This window comes from Gymnoscopelus braueri, assembly GCF_963280865.1.
Source record: "Gymnoscopelus braueri genome assembly, chromosome: 18".
NCBI lineage: Eukaryota > Metazoa > Chordata > Actinopteri > Myctophiformes > Myctophidae > Gymnoscopelus > Gymnoscopelus braueri.
In genome coordinates this window covers 9,242,459-9,258,351 of record NC_137618.1, presented here as the reverse complement: position 1 = coordinate 9,258,351, position 15,893 = coordinate 9,242,459, and the positions used below count along the sequence as shown (strand labels likewise).

Genomic DNA, 15,893 nt, shown 5'->3' with positions numbered 1-15,893 from the left:
TCTTTGGTGGATCGAGTGGTTTTCTGGACTGTGGTTCGGCTGGGAATTGTCCATGAGATCAGCCAACACTGCTAGTAATAACTGAGTCACTGACCCTTTCTTATTGTTTGACTAAGGGTTGGTGCTAGTTTCATGGTCGACTACATTATCTCCAAGCTTTGGTTCCAGTCAGCAGATCTACGAGCTGTGAGCTTGTAGATCTGCTATTTTTGGTGAATGTTCAAGTGGTTGAACTGGCATGACCAAATCTCTAGGAGGATAACACGAAAACCAGAACATCACTGACTGATGAAGTTACTGTATTAGGCAATGCTAAAGTTAAGTTACAATTCATTATAAAAAAGGGATCAATATTGAAGGGGTATTTGTAGCGACCAATACTCAGTTCTGTATCGGTATCAGGAGTAGAGGGTAGCACGGGTCAAAAAAATGGGATCCGAACCAAAACGGACCCGTGGATAATTGGACCGGTCCGAACGGACCCGAGAAAACATTCTAAATGACTGGACCCGGTCTGAAACGGACCGGTGGATAAGTGTACCCGGCCCGAAATGGGGCCGAGGCAAACTGGACCCGGTCCAAAACGAACCGAGGATAATTCAAATGTATTAGACCCGATCTGACCGGGTCTCTAGACGCGTAGCTCATTTATTGCTAAATTCATCGTGGCATTCAGATTAGCCATGTGTGTCAGTCACCTCCTGCTCCCCCCACCCCAACAGAGTAATCACAGACGAGCTGCGTCGCGTGCGTTCTGCTCTGTGTTGCAGACAGACGGAGAACATTTTTGCAGACTATTATACCGCCCGTCCCTGCAGATTATGCCCATAAACATGCTCCACACAGATGACGTTCCAACTTGCATCTTCCCGGTGGCTTTTGTTTGCGTTTCACCTCGTTAAAAAACCTCCATGGTGTTCAACTTCAGCAGCAGTGCAGTGCGCTTGAGATTGACTGCGTTTCAATCGGCTGTTAACGTTAAAACGGGGCTCATTCAATATGCCAGAACAGACAATATGGCAGCGTAATTACAACGCATATGTCTCATTTTAAAACCAAAGGTTAAACATGATTATGATAATAATAATAAAAAGCTGGTCGTTGGGTCCATACGGGTCGATCAATTTCAAATGGATCCGACCGAAACCCCTTGGCAATTGGAACTGATCCGACCCGTGCCCTATTTGAGGCTCAGATCTTCGGTTCCGGGTGGACCCGTGCTACCCTCTAAGCAGGAGTGTAAAAGTGGTATTGGTGCATGCCTACTCATCATGACATGAGGCCATATCACTTGACAACAGTGATGTACTGTATTGCTCAACTATTTTTTTTTGGCATGAGTAGTATTTTTTATGAATCAGCGTTGTTTGATAGTTTAGACACAACATTCTCTTGTTTATATAGTGTCTTAAGTTAGGAAGACATGGGCACCTTACTAAAGCGTGCAGGGAAGGTAGCGTTTTGTGACCGTGACAACCTACGGAATACGGATTCAATTGTAACTACGACGTTAATACGAGGGCATTAAAACGTGTTTTCTATTTTAGACAAAGCAAAGTCGTAGAAGGTCAATGTTAGTTCACTTGTTGTGTTTGTTTATATACCAAATCCTCAGACAGCATCAACTCTGACCTTTAACGTAACTACCAGAGCCTGAAGGAACACACACGCGCACACGTGCACGCACACACACACACAAAGTGCTATTGTATATGGGAGCAGTTTACTGGCTCCAGTAACAATGTTTGTATCAGTCTATCAGTCTAGCCTTTACTACCCCTAATAATAATAATAATAATAATAATAATAATAATAACAACAACATTATTATTATCATTATTAGAAACATGCGTTGACTGCAAATCATGCATGTCCTACCTCATGTGATGACAATGTTTTACACGTGTAAGAAAGGGCACGGGCAGTGGGGGGGAAGGCTATTTTAAAGGATGCTGAATGTTAATGCAGAACAGTATGTCTATTACTGTTAGTACAGAAGGGGCACACTGGGAACACAAATCAGCCCAGGAATTTTAAATGACAGCGTCCCTCATAATCTGCCCAAATTGACATAATAATAATAATAATATAATATAATATAGTTAGTATAATAAAGCATGCAGCCAAAGCTTGACTGATCGGTCAGTCTATGAAAGAAATTAAAACGAAAAGGAACAACATAGGGCAGGGGTCGGCAAGTAGGTTTGGCATTGGGGCAATTTGTTCCTAAGGCATTAGATGGCAGGACAGAACATGTAATTAAAGGCTGATTTAAATTAAAATTTTACTAGAACTCCATGACAGACTGCCTTCGGTCCATTAAACATTCAACACTCAAACAAACTGAACAGACAACAGTGCAACAAACAACGATTAAAAAAATATTAAATATCAAACAATTTTAACTTTAATTTATGGAGCCAGGGCTACAAACACATGGAGTTTATCTGAGACAAATTTGAATTTGGGTGGAGCCATGATTTAGAATCAGAATCGTCTTTAATGTCACATCACAGCTTTACAATGTAAAACAGGGGGTGAAATTTGTTTGTTGTGCAAACTCCATAATTTTTGTTGTTTCCAGAAAGAAAAGGAAGACGGAGGGGGGTGGGGGGACAGGGGGAGCAAGGGGGAAAGAAAGAATCAAAAACAAAAGATATCTACATATTTAAACATAGCATATCCGTACATCAGGATAGACATAAGGTGCATGAGCATAGCAGCTGATTTCAAGATTTTTCTAAAATATATTTTAAAAAAAAGCAGATGTATAAGCTCGCAGCGCGGCACGAAATGACGCGCAGTGAGCTTGTGCATATCTGCCATTTTTTTAATAGCCAACGAAAAAATCTAAAATGACACAGATGCTTTCCCGGTATTAATGGGTTACGGTGCAGAGTGTCAGGTTCAACCACATAGTCCACAAGAGTAAAAGTCCAAGGCCTTCACATTTAAACTTGAATGGGGAATTTATTTTAATACTAGACTACATCACTACTACACTACATGTACTGCAGGAAAGGAAGGGCTGACCGGAATACTACATACAAAGTATGTATTACATGTATGTAGTATTCCGGTCAGCCCGTGTTTTCCTGCCGGTTGCTGGTTGCTATAGCGACATCAGTAATGATTAACCATTAAGATAGCGCTGATTGTCTTACTGTTGGTGCATGGTGGGGCTGCGTACCACTGTTGCTATGGTGACAATACAGGATGTAGTTGACCACTGACGGCTGCCAATCACAGATCCCATACTACTACATACACAGTATGTACTACTGCACAGTAACATATACTACTCCATATTACTTCACAGTATACAACTAAAATAATACATACTAGTAGTAGTACTAAATAGGGCTGGGCGGTACGACTTCAAATCATCATCACGATTATTTCAAACTTTTACCTCGTTAACGATTATTAAAAAGAATAATATGTCGCCCTTCTGTTGTCGTGGTTCGCCGGCCGGCCGGCGCCATATTTGGTCACGGATATAATTGTTTTTGTATAGATTTGTTGATAAAAAAGAAAAATATATGCTGTAAATAAAAAACATTGCTTTATTATTATTCGGTTATAAGTCTGTTAATGGCGCTGCATAAGGGTTTCGATATATTTTCTGTTAATTGCCCAGCCCTGCTACTAGATAATACAACAATACTACATATTATAGCTCGTGCTACAACACTAGAACACAATAGTACTGCAGTCAGTGGCGTACAGTGCAGTTAATAGACAGACAGTAATGGCAGTATTAGTCTGTTTATGATTCAACCACTCTCTTCAAACCAAATACATTTCCTGTCCCACGTTCCCAACACTGACCCCAAAACACACACGCACGCATGCACACACACACATTTGAATTATGCAATACATAATAGATCCAAACACTGATCAGAAGAAGGTTACATTACGGTCAAACCAGATACAACTGCTGCACATGCTTATTCAATGAGGCACATTGCAAACAGCAATCTGGTAACATCCATATTAGTAACCTTTCTTCCCTGCATTGACGGCAGCAGTTATGACGGGTCTGTTTTAAGATGGAAATAGTGCGTTTTGGCTGGAGAACTGGCGTTTACTCCTGCCACGCCACCATCTCACTCACACACACACGACAAATGTCTGTTAAGGATTAGCTGTTTCATTGTTGATAGAGTGTATCAACTCAAATGCACTGTTAGACTGTACAGATATTATCCATATACACATGTAGTCTGGCTGACACTGTACATAATCATTCCCATATCCACTGTGTCAATAGTCTGATAGGCAATAGACTGGTTACATAACGTCAAGAAAGTGGAGCATATCACTCCAGTTCTTAGATCTTTTCACTGGCTCTGTGTGTGTCAAAGAATTGATTTGTGTGTCAAAATACTACTGTTGGGTTTACACAGCATTGAATGGTTTTTAGACCCAAGAGATACATTTCTGATCTTGTGCGATACAGTGTTGATTTTGACAGCAAATTTTGATTTAGTTTTAGTCATAGTGATTCTTTTGAATAAAATTCCATTTAGTTTGTCATGTTTTAGTCATCTGAAAAGTTTTTGTTTTTGTCTAGTTTTAGTCGACTAAATATCATAAGATTATAGTCGCCTAAATCTACAGTGGATTTAGTCGACTAAAAATGTATTTTGGCGGGCCTTGATGGAGTCATAATGGCTGATTTTACACTTGGTTGCATGCTGAAAATAGCCGATCTACAAGCTTACAACGCTAACTACAAGCTTACCAGCGCGTTGTGAGCTTGTAATCTGCTATTCAGAGTGCAACCAAACATAAAATGACTTGTCTTAGTTCTACTGGATCTCTTCCCCACTAGTCCCTCACTAACATTTTAGTCTAGTTTTTATTTGTTGACGAAATGTTCAATATATTTAGGCTTAGTTTTAGTCATCATAGCTTAGTTTTTATCTAGTTTTTGTCAGTGAAAAAAGGTAGTTGACGAACATTTTTTGTCATAGTTTTAGTCGACGAAATCAACACTGGTGCGATATCATGAACCATCCAGACCTCTCAGCCAGGTCATCTGGGACAGGTCTGCTTTCTGTCCCCAGAATCAGAAGTAAACATGGAGAAGCAGCATTTACTAAGAATAGAGGGATTAAGTGGTTAAGGAAATAGGTGTTTTAACTTCACTTTTCTTTCTTCCTTTTTACTGAATTCACATGACCTTTCATAACGCCTTTCTTTAGCTTAATGGTTTATGTAAAGCACGTTGAATTGTCTTGTTGTTGACATGTGCCATATACATTAAAAAAAACATGCCTTGCCTTACATGCTCATATTTACTGGTGATGGATTGTACATTACACCAGTTGTTCTCAAACAGGGGACCCCTGTAAATAACTTTTTCATCCCTGAATTACATTTACTATTGCACCTTCCATTTATGTCATGTTACGGTACGTAAATAATATGTAAATTGTTCCCCGAAGAGACAGTATGTCACGAGGAATACTTGAGAGAATATCAGTTTCTAAGTTTCTATTAGTAAAAATTGAAAATAACTTCATACTTGGCGTTTAAACTGAAGTGATATTGATAAATTCCAAATATTATCAAAGTATTCTGCGGCACCCCTGGACTTGTGTCACAGCACCCACTTTGAGATGAGCATAAGTACTGCATTACACAGCACTTATGCTTGTATGTATTAATAGAAAATACATGTTACGCCAGTCAGACCAATCTAGTGTCAGATATATCTATTTATTTATATCTCATTCTCATCTCTCTACTCTTACCTGTATGTCTATATGAGGTTATGCTTAGTACTGCTATTGCCTCTACTAGGACATCTGAATTTCCCCACTAGATTCAATAAAGGTTTATCTGTCCACACACACACGATCTGTCGGCAAGAATGATTTAGAATCACATGGATCTGACTGGACCCACCTGTGTTAGCTCAGTGCACGCACGTACACACACACACACACACACACACACACACACACACACACACACACACACACACACACACACACACACACACACACACACACACACACACACACACACACACACACACACACACACACACACACACACACACACACACACACACACACACACACACACACACACACACACACACACACACACACACACACACACACACACACCCACCTCTAGGATGCCTAAGAGTCTAGGTGTGGTTACAGTGTAAACCCTCATAAACACTCTTCCATTCTCACTCTCACGCCATCTCTCTTTCTTGTACTTTACAATTTAAGCATTCAAGCATTTAGCAGACGCTCTTATCCAGAGCAGATCAGAGCAAACATCATGAACCTTTCACTCAACAAACTACATGCTAAATGAAAATGATCACTTAAAAGAGAGCGCAGAGAAAATAATTAAGAGCTAGTAATAACAAGCATACAAACCTAGCCTCTGTCTAAAACAACATGCTATATAAAACACTGTTTCCCAAACAGTGGCTTGGGACCCATATGTGGGTCCCAAGCTTGTTTTTTTCAAAATAATTCCTTTTTAAAAAATCCATAATTTAGAGGGGAAAAAATACTTTAAAGAAGTAGTGACAATAGCACATCTACAAGCTCACAACAGATCGCCATGTGACATGTTGTGAGCTTGTAGATCGGCTATTTTCACTAGTTTGGGTCCCGGGTAGACATCAAATGTCTCTTTTGGGTCTCGAGCTAAATACTTTGGGAACCACTGATCTTTGCATGTGTGGACGAGTACACAGTATGTCTCTATTTAAATAATAATGAGAACATAATTATGTGTAGAGCTGTCACGATCATCGTTGAAATTTGACTTGAAGATTAATTGTCACTCAAATAATTGCGATTAACGATTTTATTGTGTTTCTGTGTCGTTGAACGTTAGAACATTATGAATACAAAAATACATTTCTGTTTGGCTTTTAGGCTTCGTAAACTAAAGTTGCACAGAGCAGATATGACAAATAACTTACAGTGGAAATAGCCGATCTACAAGCTCAACAAGCTCAACGCGTTTTGAGCTTGTAGATCATTCACAATATATGAACATTTTTAAACATGGAAATGATGATTATGCAAAGAATAATTGCGATTATCTCAAGTAATTACGATTAGTTGATTGCGTAATAATTGTGACAGGCCTAAACATATGACATATCATATGATAACATACGATATGTTATCAACCTACAGCAACAGTATGGATCACATCTATCAAAAGGAATAGGTGACAGAAGTGATAAAGGAAAGAGGAGTGTTAGTGCTGGGGGCTGAGGTAGAGTCTGACGCAGGGCTGCAACTATTGATGATTTTTCTAAACGATTATTACTCTATCGATTACGTTTGCTGTTAATTGAAAAAAAAAATCAAGAGTTTTTTTTTTAAGATTACAAAAATATATGTACAAATCTATTAACTGCAAAAGCCCTATTTTATAAAGGTACTTTGTTTCGTTGCACAACAATTTTGTGCAAAAATTGTGAAATTAGCTTTTTCTTTTTGTTGTTGTTGCTATTTTAGGAAACTTTTTGCCTACAATGAAAAGCCCAAAATGGCAATTATTAATTCATTATTTTATTAAATTACCGACTATTTATTTTATGATCAATTGAACCGATTAGTTCCATTAACTGTTGTAGCACCCATAGCCTGAAGAAGAGGCGAGTACTTAGTGTACTTTGTCATTCTTTCTAAATCTGTCAGTGCACCCAGTAACAAACACACACACACACACACACACACACACACACACACACACACACACACACACACACACACACACACACACACACACACACACACACACACACACACACACACACACACACACACACACACACACACACACACACACACACACACACACACACACACACAGAGGATATTTTACAATGTTTTGTAACAGTGTCAGTGTGTGTCTATATTATCTCAGCTGAACAACAGTTTCCTGACAGACTTAACAGACCTCCTGTCAATCATTCACAATCACAGACACACTGACAACACCACCAATAATGACCAATTAATGCTCATTAATGTGTCTGTTAATCAAGTACACACACGGCGTGTGTCACACACACACACACACACACACACACACTACAACTTTAATTTTAAGCTTGATAAAATGTCACTTCTCACATGCATACACGCACAACTTTTAGCTTGATAAACTGTCACTTGTCTCACACACACAACTTAAATTTTAAGCTTGATAAAATGTCACTTCTCACATGCACACACACACAACTTTAAGCTTGATAAAAATGTCACTTGTCTCACACACACACACATACTACAACTTTAACTTTTAGTTGTAAGTCACACACACTACAAGTTTAAGCTTGTCACACACACTACAACTTTAAGCTTGTGTCACACACACACACACACACACACACACACACACACACACACACACACACACACACACACACACACACACACACACACACACACACACACACACACACACACACACACACACACACACACTTTTAGCTTGATAATTAAATGTCACTTGTCAAACAGCAGCAGAGACAAAACCAGACGAAGCAGCTCCAAACAAAACGATACAGTAAAGATAAAATACCCTCCAACAACAGCTCTCAGTGTCAACCAGAACACAGTAGGTATATAATAAATGATAATATAACATGATAAAATGGTGTTTTGGGTCATAGTTACCATTGCGTGTCGCAGTGCAGCAGCAGAGCACAGAGAAGTGTTCAAACTAACTTTCATGGAACTTTTGTTGGAACATTACAAAAAAAAACGTCAACATTCCTTCCGCTTCCGGGAACAACAGCGGCAGCAGCGCGAGGCAAGGGGCGTGGCCTACTGGACGTCACTCACAATCCTGCTGGGATGAAGCAATCAGAGAGATGGGTCTGGATCATGACTAGCCCTGAAACATGACTGTCATACCATGACAGTCATGGCGCTACTTGTTCCTGTTTTTTGAACATTTTACATTTACAACCAGTACGTCTACATAAACGTTCAGATTTCAAATATAAAGTAATAACCCCACGGCCATGGATGTAACAAGTTAAAGTGCCTCAATCTAAGTACCCGCATCTTCTGTATTATTCAATAAAAAGCATTTTAATCCGATCAGCGGCCATTTTCTATTTTGTATTTATTTATTTATAATCGTATCAGAGTGCAATACACATCCTAACCGATAGGGGCGCATATGAAAGCATGTGAAGGACAAATAAGAAAATGACCACCGATCGGATTAAAAAGCTTTTATTGAACAATACGGAAGATGCGGGTACTTAGACCCAGGCGCTTTAACTTGTTACATCCGTGGCCCTAGGGTCAGCACTTTATATTTGAAATTTGAACGTTTATGTAGATGTACTGGTTGTAAATGTAAAACTTTCAAAAAACAGGAACAAGTAGCGCCATCACTGTCAGGTATGACAGTCATGTTTCAGGGCTAGGTCTGGATGCAGACGACAGAAAGGGGGCGGATCCTATAGGGACGGTTCCTATAATATCCGCCCCCTATAGGACCCGCCTTCTTCCTGTGGCCTACTGGACGTCACTCACAATCCTGCAGGGATGAAGCAATGCATTTTCAGACCGGATGCGACCACGTGACGCCATCTACTGCCATAGAAGCATACTGTAGCAGCAGTTCTCAAACCTTTGTGTCAAGGAGGACAGTGGTGTAAAGTAACTAAGTACATTTACTCAAGTACTATACTCTAGTAAAAAAAAATAATACTTTACTGGAGTATTTCCAGTTTTCAGTACTTTCACTTCTACTCCACTACATACATCTCAGAGGCAAATATTGTACTTTTACTCAATTATTGGAAAACTTAAGTTACTTTGTAGATTTAGTTTATTAGTCCTATATACATTTCGGCCATTCAAGCTCATATAGCTGCTATTTTCAAACGTGTTTTATGCATTTGAAAACTTGTGAAATGGCCGGGACATTCTGCATAATGAGTACTTTATACTTTTGGTACATTTTGATACCAATACTTTTGTACCCACCCAGGCAACCCGTTTGTTCGCAGACATCCAAGTTATGAAGAATCTAACCTCATGCAAAATATGCATTGTTTTTCATGGCTCTGCTCAGTTTCCATCTCTTCTCAGTTGGCAGTTGCCACGAGAGAAAATAGATGTATTTGGTTGTGTCTTTTGTCAGAATATAGTGGGCTTTTTTGTATTTTTTCCCTTTCTTTTACAGATACTGTATACAAATATGTTCTATCCATGTATATGGCATGGCATGTATTTTAGTGAATAGAAACGACACGAACAATCTTGATTGCTTCATTGTGCAGCTGTGCGCAGCTCAAGATCATCATACGCCTGAAAGTGTGACCTGTCTCCGGTTCACAGCGCCCTCTATCGACTGGTTTCATTAAAGCACAAAAAGGCCATCATTCATAACAGAGTATAATTCTGATCATAGCAGTGGTGTAAAGTAATTAAGCACATTTACTCAAGTACTGTACTTAAGTACAATTGAGGTATTTTCACTTTTTTTTCCAGTACTTTTACTTCTAGCCTACTCCACTACATGGCAAATATTGTACTTTTACTTACTATAATTATCTGAACTTTACTTACATGTAGATTTTGATTATTACAAAACATACATTAACCATGCAGCCCTAAAAAAAAAATTCAGCCATTTGAAAATAGCAGAGCGACTACAACCTCACAATGCATCGCGATGTGACGCATTGTGAGCTTGTAGATCTATTTTAAAAGGTTTATACATTTATTTCATTTGAAAACGAAATTGGACATTCTGCATGAGTACCTTCTACTTTAAGTACATTTTGATATCAATACCTTTTTAATTTTACTCAAGTAAATTTTGAATACTGGACTTTTACTTGTAACAGAGTATTTCTATATGGTGGTATTGATACTTTTAAAGAATGTGAGTACTTCTTCCACCGCTGCTATAGGACTATAGGCCAATATTGAGTATCCTTATTACATCATAGAAAAATATTTTACACTCTGCATTTTTTTTTTACATTACTTCAGTTGTAGCCTACATCAAAACTATGCAAAAGTTCTGCATTTCACCCTATTTTTCAATTAACTTCTGAGTCGAATTAGCTGTAGAAATTGAAAGCATTACATTACAATTAAAATGTATAAAATCCAACCAATGAGGTTTTTAACAATCAAGACTAACCAGGTTCCACCGATAAAAAATCTTTTTCAAGAGTTAGTACCAGTGACTCAGACTGTTTTGTTGAAGCTGAACTGAAAGTTTTGTTGAAGCTCAGCTGGGTCTCAAAAAGGGAAAACACACAAAACCTTTATAAGTCAAATGAAGCATAAACAAGACAAATTAACTGCTCATACCCATTGGGTGAATTTAATAAGTTAAGTCAGAGGAATGATAGAAAAACAAGAGAGGAGGATCTCACATGGCCCATTTTCCCCCCCATTCCATTACTTCCGGCCAACGGCAAACCGGAAGACAAGAGTGGCCTAGAATTCCTCCTCATCCTCATCCTCTGCCGTAGCACTGTCAGCGCCCACCTCTTCGTAATCCTTCTCTAGGGCAGCCATGTCCTCCCTAGCCTCAGAGAACTCTCCCTCCTCCATCCCCTCGCCGACATACCAGTGGACGAAGGCCCTTTTGGCATACATTAGGTCAAATTTGTGGTCAAGGCGTGCCCAGGCCTCAGCGATGGCTGTGGTGTTGCTGAGCATGCATACAGCCCTCTGGACCTTGGCCAGGTCTCCTCCAGGAACCACGGTGGGAGGCTGGTAGTTGATGCCCACCTTGAAGCCTGTGGGGCACCAGTCTACAAACTGGATGCTGCGTCTGGTCTTGATTGCTGCAATGGCAGAGTTGACATCTTTGGGCACCACGTCTCCACGGTACAGCAGACAGCAGGCCATGTATTTACCATGACGGGGATCGCACTTCACCATCTGATTGGCCGGCTCGAAGCAGGCGTTGGTGATCTGGGCAACAGACAGCTGCTCGTGATACGCCTTCTCGGCAGAGATGACTGGGGCATAGGTGGTCAGAGGGAAGTGGATACGGGGGTAGGGCACCAAGTTGGTCTGGAACTCCGTCAGGTCAACGTTCAGAGCTCCGTCAAAGCGAAGGGAGGCGGTGATTGAAGACACAATTTGACTGACGAGCCTGTTGAGGTTGATGTAGGACGGCCTCTCGACGTCCAGGTTCCTGCGGCAGATGTCAAAGATGGCCTCGTTGTCCACCATGAAGGCACAGTCTGAGTGTTCCAGGGTGGTGTGGGTGGTCAGGATGGCGTTGTAGGGCTCCACTACAGCTGTGGACACCTGGGGAGCCGGGTAGACGGCAAACTCAAGTTTGGACTTTTTCCCATAATCAACAGAGAGCCTCTCCATCAGCAGGGCAGCAAAACCAGAGCCGGTGCCGCCACCAAAGCTGTGGAAGATGAGAAACCCTTGGAGGCCAGTGCACTGGTCAGCCTGGAAAAAAAAAGGAAAATTAGTTAAAGCTGAATTTAAGCACTTTGCTAGTAGAATTCAATTCATTAAGGCCCTCACCAGCTTCCGAATTCGCTCCATCACCAGGTCAATGACCTCCTTGCCGATGGTGTAGTGTCCGCGGGCATAGTTGTTGGCTGCATCCTCCTTTCCTGTGATCATCTGTTCAGGGTGGAATAGCTGGCGGTACGCTCCTTTACGGATCTCATCTGTCAATGGAAGGTTTAAAGGAAATGGTTGACAATCATAAAATGCTTTGTTTTTATTCAAAGCTTTTATTAAAGGAATACTCATCCCATGAAGCCTTGAATTCATGATTCTTTAGTTTGTCGCATTCCTGAGTCTATAATTAAATATTTACGGTGTCTGCTTTAGTCTAAGAGATCAATGCAAAACTATTAAAACATTTATATAAACTCACTGAGAGGCCTATGAGCCAGTTTCAAAGAATGTTTTAAATATAGTTTTGCTCTGTTAAGATTGGTCTCCTATCAAGTCAAATATCGGATTATCGGCTCAGGAATGCACCAAAAAACTAATGAATTTAAGGCTTCATGAGGAGTAATTTATAGGAAAAGTATTTCTTTAAAGTTGCAAGGGGTAAATGGTTTAACTGACCAATGACAGTGGGTTCCAGGTCAACAAATATGGCTCTGGGGACATGCTTTCCTGATCCAGTCTCACTGAAGAAGGTGCTGTAGGAGTCACCACCTACAACAGTCTTATCACTGGGCATCGTTCCATCAGGCTGGATGCCATGCTCCAGACAGTACAGCTCCCAGCAAGTGTTACCGATCTGGACTCCGGCTTGGCCAACATGAATGGAAAGACACTCACGCTGTATAGGGAGAGAGGGTGGGGGGGGGGGGGGGGGGTAATGTTAATTGCACTGTAAAGAAAATGAGAATTCTGAATTGGGGCAAGACAATTTTATCTACAGGGCAGGCTACATGACTGGGGAAGAAAGGCTGTTGAGGAAATTCAGCGTGCCTTTGGAAAGCGATGGAACCAATGTTGCAGAGATGAAGGCCCAACCTCAACCAACACAGGTGGGCCCATTGCTGGGTTTCATTGGCTGGAGGGGAACCACATTTACATGCACATTTTATTTTGGGGAAATGTAGCCCGTCTAATAATCAGAATTCAGAATCAGAAGCAACTTTGTCACCTCACAGGTTTACAGGTGTAAAAACAGTGGGTGAAATCGTTTTTTGTGCAAGCTCCATCGTTTGTCATTTCCATAAAAAAGGGGAAGAGGGGGGGCAGGGGGAAGAGAGATCAATCAGTTGATACATAGGTACGGTAAGTACCTGAGGTAAGACAAGGTGCGTGAGCATAGCAGCAGATCTATACGGTACATGATATGCATATGGACTTAGTTAAGGTGCGATAAAAATTCAATAAAAAGGCACTGCATTGTACATGGGATTTTTTAACTCAATTAGAGATGTACTAACCCATGGTATACCCATTTGGGGCTAACGTGTAAAAAATATCTAATAAGCTCACAACACATCACTGTGATCTAGCTTGTATTTTGGCCATTTTGACCAGCAAGCTATAGGCAACACCTTCACAGAAGTTATCAATGCTACAAATTAAGGTTGCGTTCCATTTAGTGTAGCAGAGCCTTCAGTGAGCCAATGCACAGTGACAGCCTGAAGGTGTTGCCAATAGCTTGCAGGTCAAAATACAAGCTCACAAAGATGTGTTGTTAGAGCAGACATTTTTGCGATATTATTTTGTTACACATTAGCCTAAAATGGCAACACTATAGGGTTTGACCTCAACACAAACCACATGTCAAGGAAGTAACATTATACAAATATTTAGCTATGTCAATATGGCTGCAATGTCCCCCATGGTTGAAAGCAATTCATTTTAAGGAGATATCTATCTATCTAGGCATGCACCCCCCCCCCCACCCCCACAACAGAAGAAAGAAGCGCTGCATGGTTCCATCGTTCACACAGGTAGACACAACAGTCTTGTTTGATCTAGCTGTAGTATACAACCCTCGTAGACGTTTTATGATTCTGACGTTTTCAATCTACGAGAGTTGTAGGGTTCACGCCCCATTTAAAATAAGGTGCTTACCCCCAAGCCCCAACTGTTAACTGTCTCTACGCGGTAGTAGTTTAATGTAATAATCAATATCTTTCAATAAAGAAGTGTTTTAATGCCGTCTGTGGCCGAACGCCATTGTTTCACCCTCGTTTACTTCCTCTTTACATTTAGTGTAATTCCGGGTTTCACCAGATGCGCCCCGTCACTACCCGTCACTACCGCCCATTGGGAACTTCCGACAGAATCGGCCACAGACGGCACGGCATTAAAACACTTATTTATTGAAAGATATGGATTATTACATTAAACTACTACCGCGTAGAGACAGTTAAGCACCTTTATTTTCAATTTGTACACGTTTGAATTGGAGTATCTGCGGGGCATAGTGCAGAAAGTCCATGTCTCCATGGGGCGTGAACCCTACAACTCTCGTAGATTGAAAACGTCAGAACCATAAATACGTCTACGAGGGTTGTATACTACAGCTATGTTTGATCTATAGGCTATAGATGCATAACCTATGCAAAATTGGTTTTTGACATCAGTTAAGACAGCCAGCAGCGACAGACTCACCATTTCGTCGGTTTTCCCGTTGAGTATGAGTAGAACTGAAACCCACAGCTTGTTTCTCACTTCAGAGGTTTTGCTGTAACTTTCTTCCTTCCTTGAGTTCCTTCCCACAGACAGCCAATCTTTGACTTCTAACTAATGGCCCTCTATTTATAGGACATTGATTGGCTTGGGAGCTGCTCTGTAGTCATCAGCCATTGGATGATACGGAATTGTAGACGGGGTAGGTGAAATCACTCAATCTAGAAACTATAAGGGGATAAAAACTAATCTCAGTGGTATCATGATGGTTTCTTTCTTGTGACCCCATCTTCAAAGTGAATGTTTTAGCTAGTCCTTCAGTTTTTCAGTAGGACTGTTGTTGTACTGTTATGGTAAATGGACTGCATTTTATAACGCCTATCTAGTCCTTCTGACTGAATTTGCACATTTTTTGTTTGTTTTTGATGACTACATTGAGTGAGTTACAGTGGGTAAGGACCGGCTGATTCATCACCTATACTTGCCACCAGAGGGCGCCAAATGATTATTAAAGCATCTATGCGCATTCTACTGTTCTATCTTCTGTTCTATCAATGCAGGTGCAGTCACACACACACACACACACACACACACACACACACACACACACACACACACACACACACACACACACACACACACACACACACACACACACACACACACACACACACACACACACACACACACACACACACACACACACACACACACACACACACACACACACACACACACACACACAGAGTAGGTCAGCAT

General features: G+C 40.7%; 2 protein-coding genes across 3 annotated transcripts in view; both read right to left on the bottom strand.

The window, feature by feature from the left end:
* itprid2 (ITPR interacting domain containing 2) overlaps positions 1–8,781 on the bottom strand; it is a 47,261-nt gene extending 38,480 nt beyond the window's left edge. For both annotated transcript variants that reach the window (XM_080412367.1, XM_080412366.1), the window contains exon 1: positions 8,682–8,781. The gene's annotated coding sequence lies outside the window, so the exon portion shown is untranslated. The remainder of the gene's footprint in view (positions 1–8,681) is intronic.
* A 2,584-nt stretch (positions 8,782–11,365) lies between these two features.
* Positions 11,366–15,204, bottom strand: LOC308073777 (tubulin alpha chain-like). Its single transcript, XM_080412902.1, has 4 exons — positions 15,117–15,204; positions 13,095–13,314; positions 12,537–12,685; positions 11,366–12,458 (listed from the first exon to the last, which is right to left on the bottom strand). Exons 1-4 carry the CDS (start codon positions 15,117–15,119, stop codon positions 11,481–11,483), a joined length of 1,350 nt encoding a protein of 449 aa, XP_080269028.1. The 5' UTR covers positions 15,120–15,204; the 3' UTR covers positions 11,366–11,480.
* Positions 15,205–15,893: the final 689 nt, after the last annotated feature.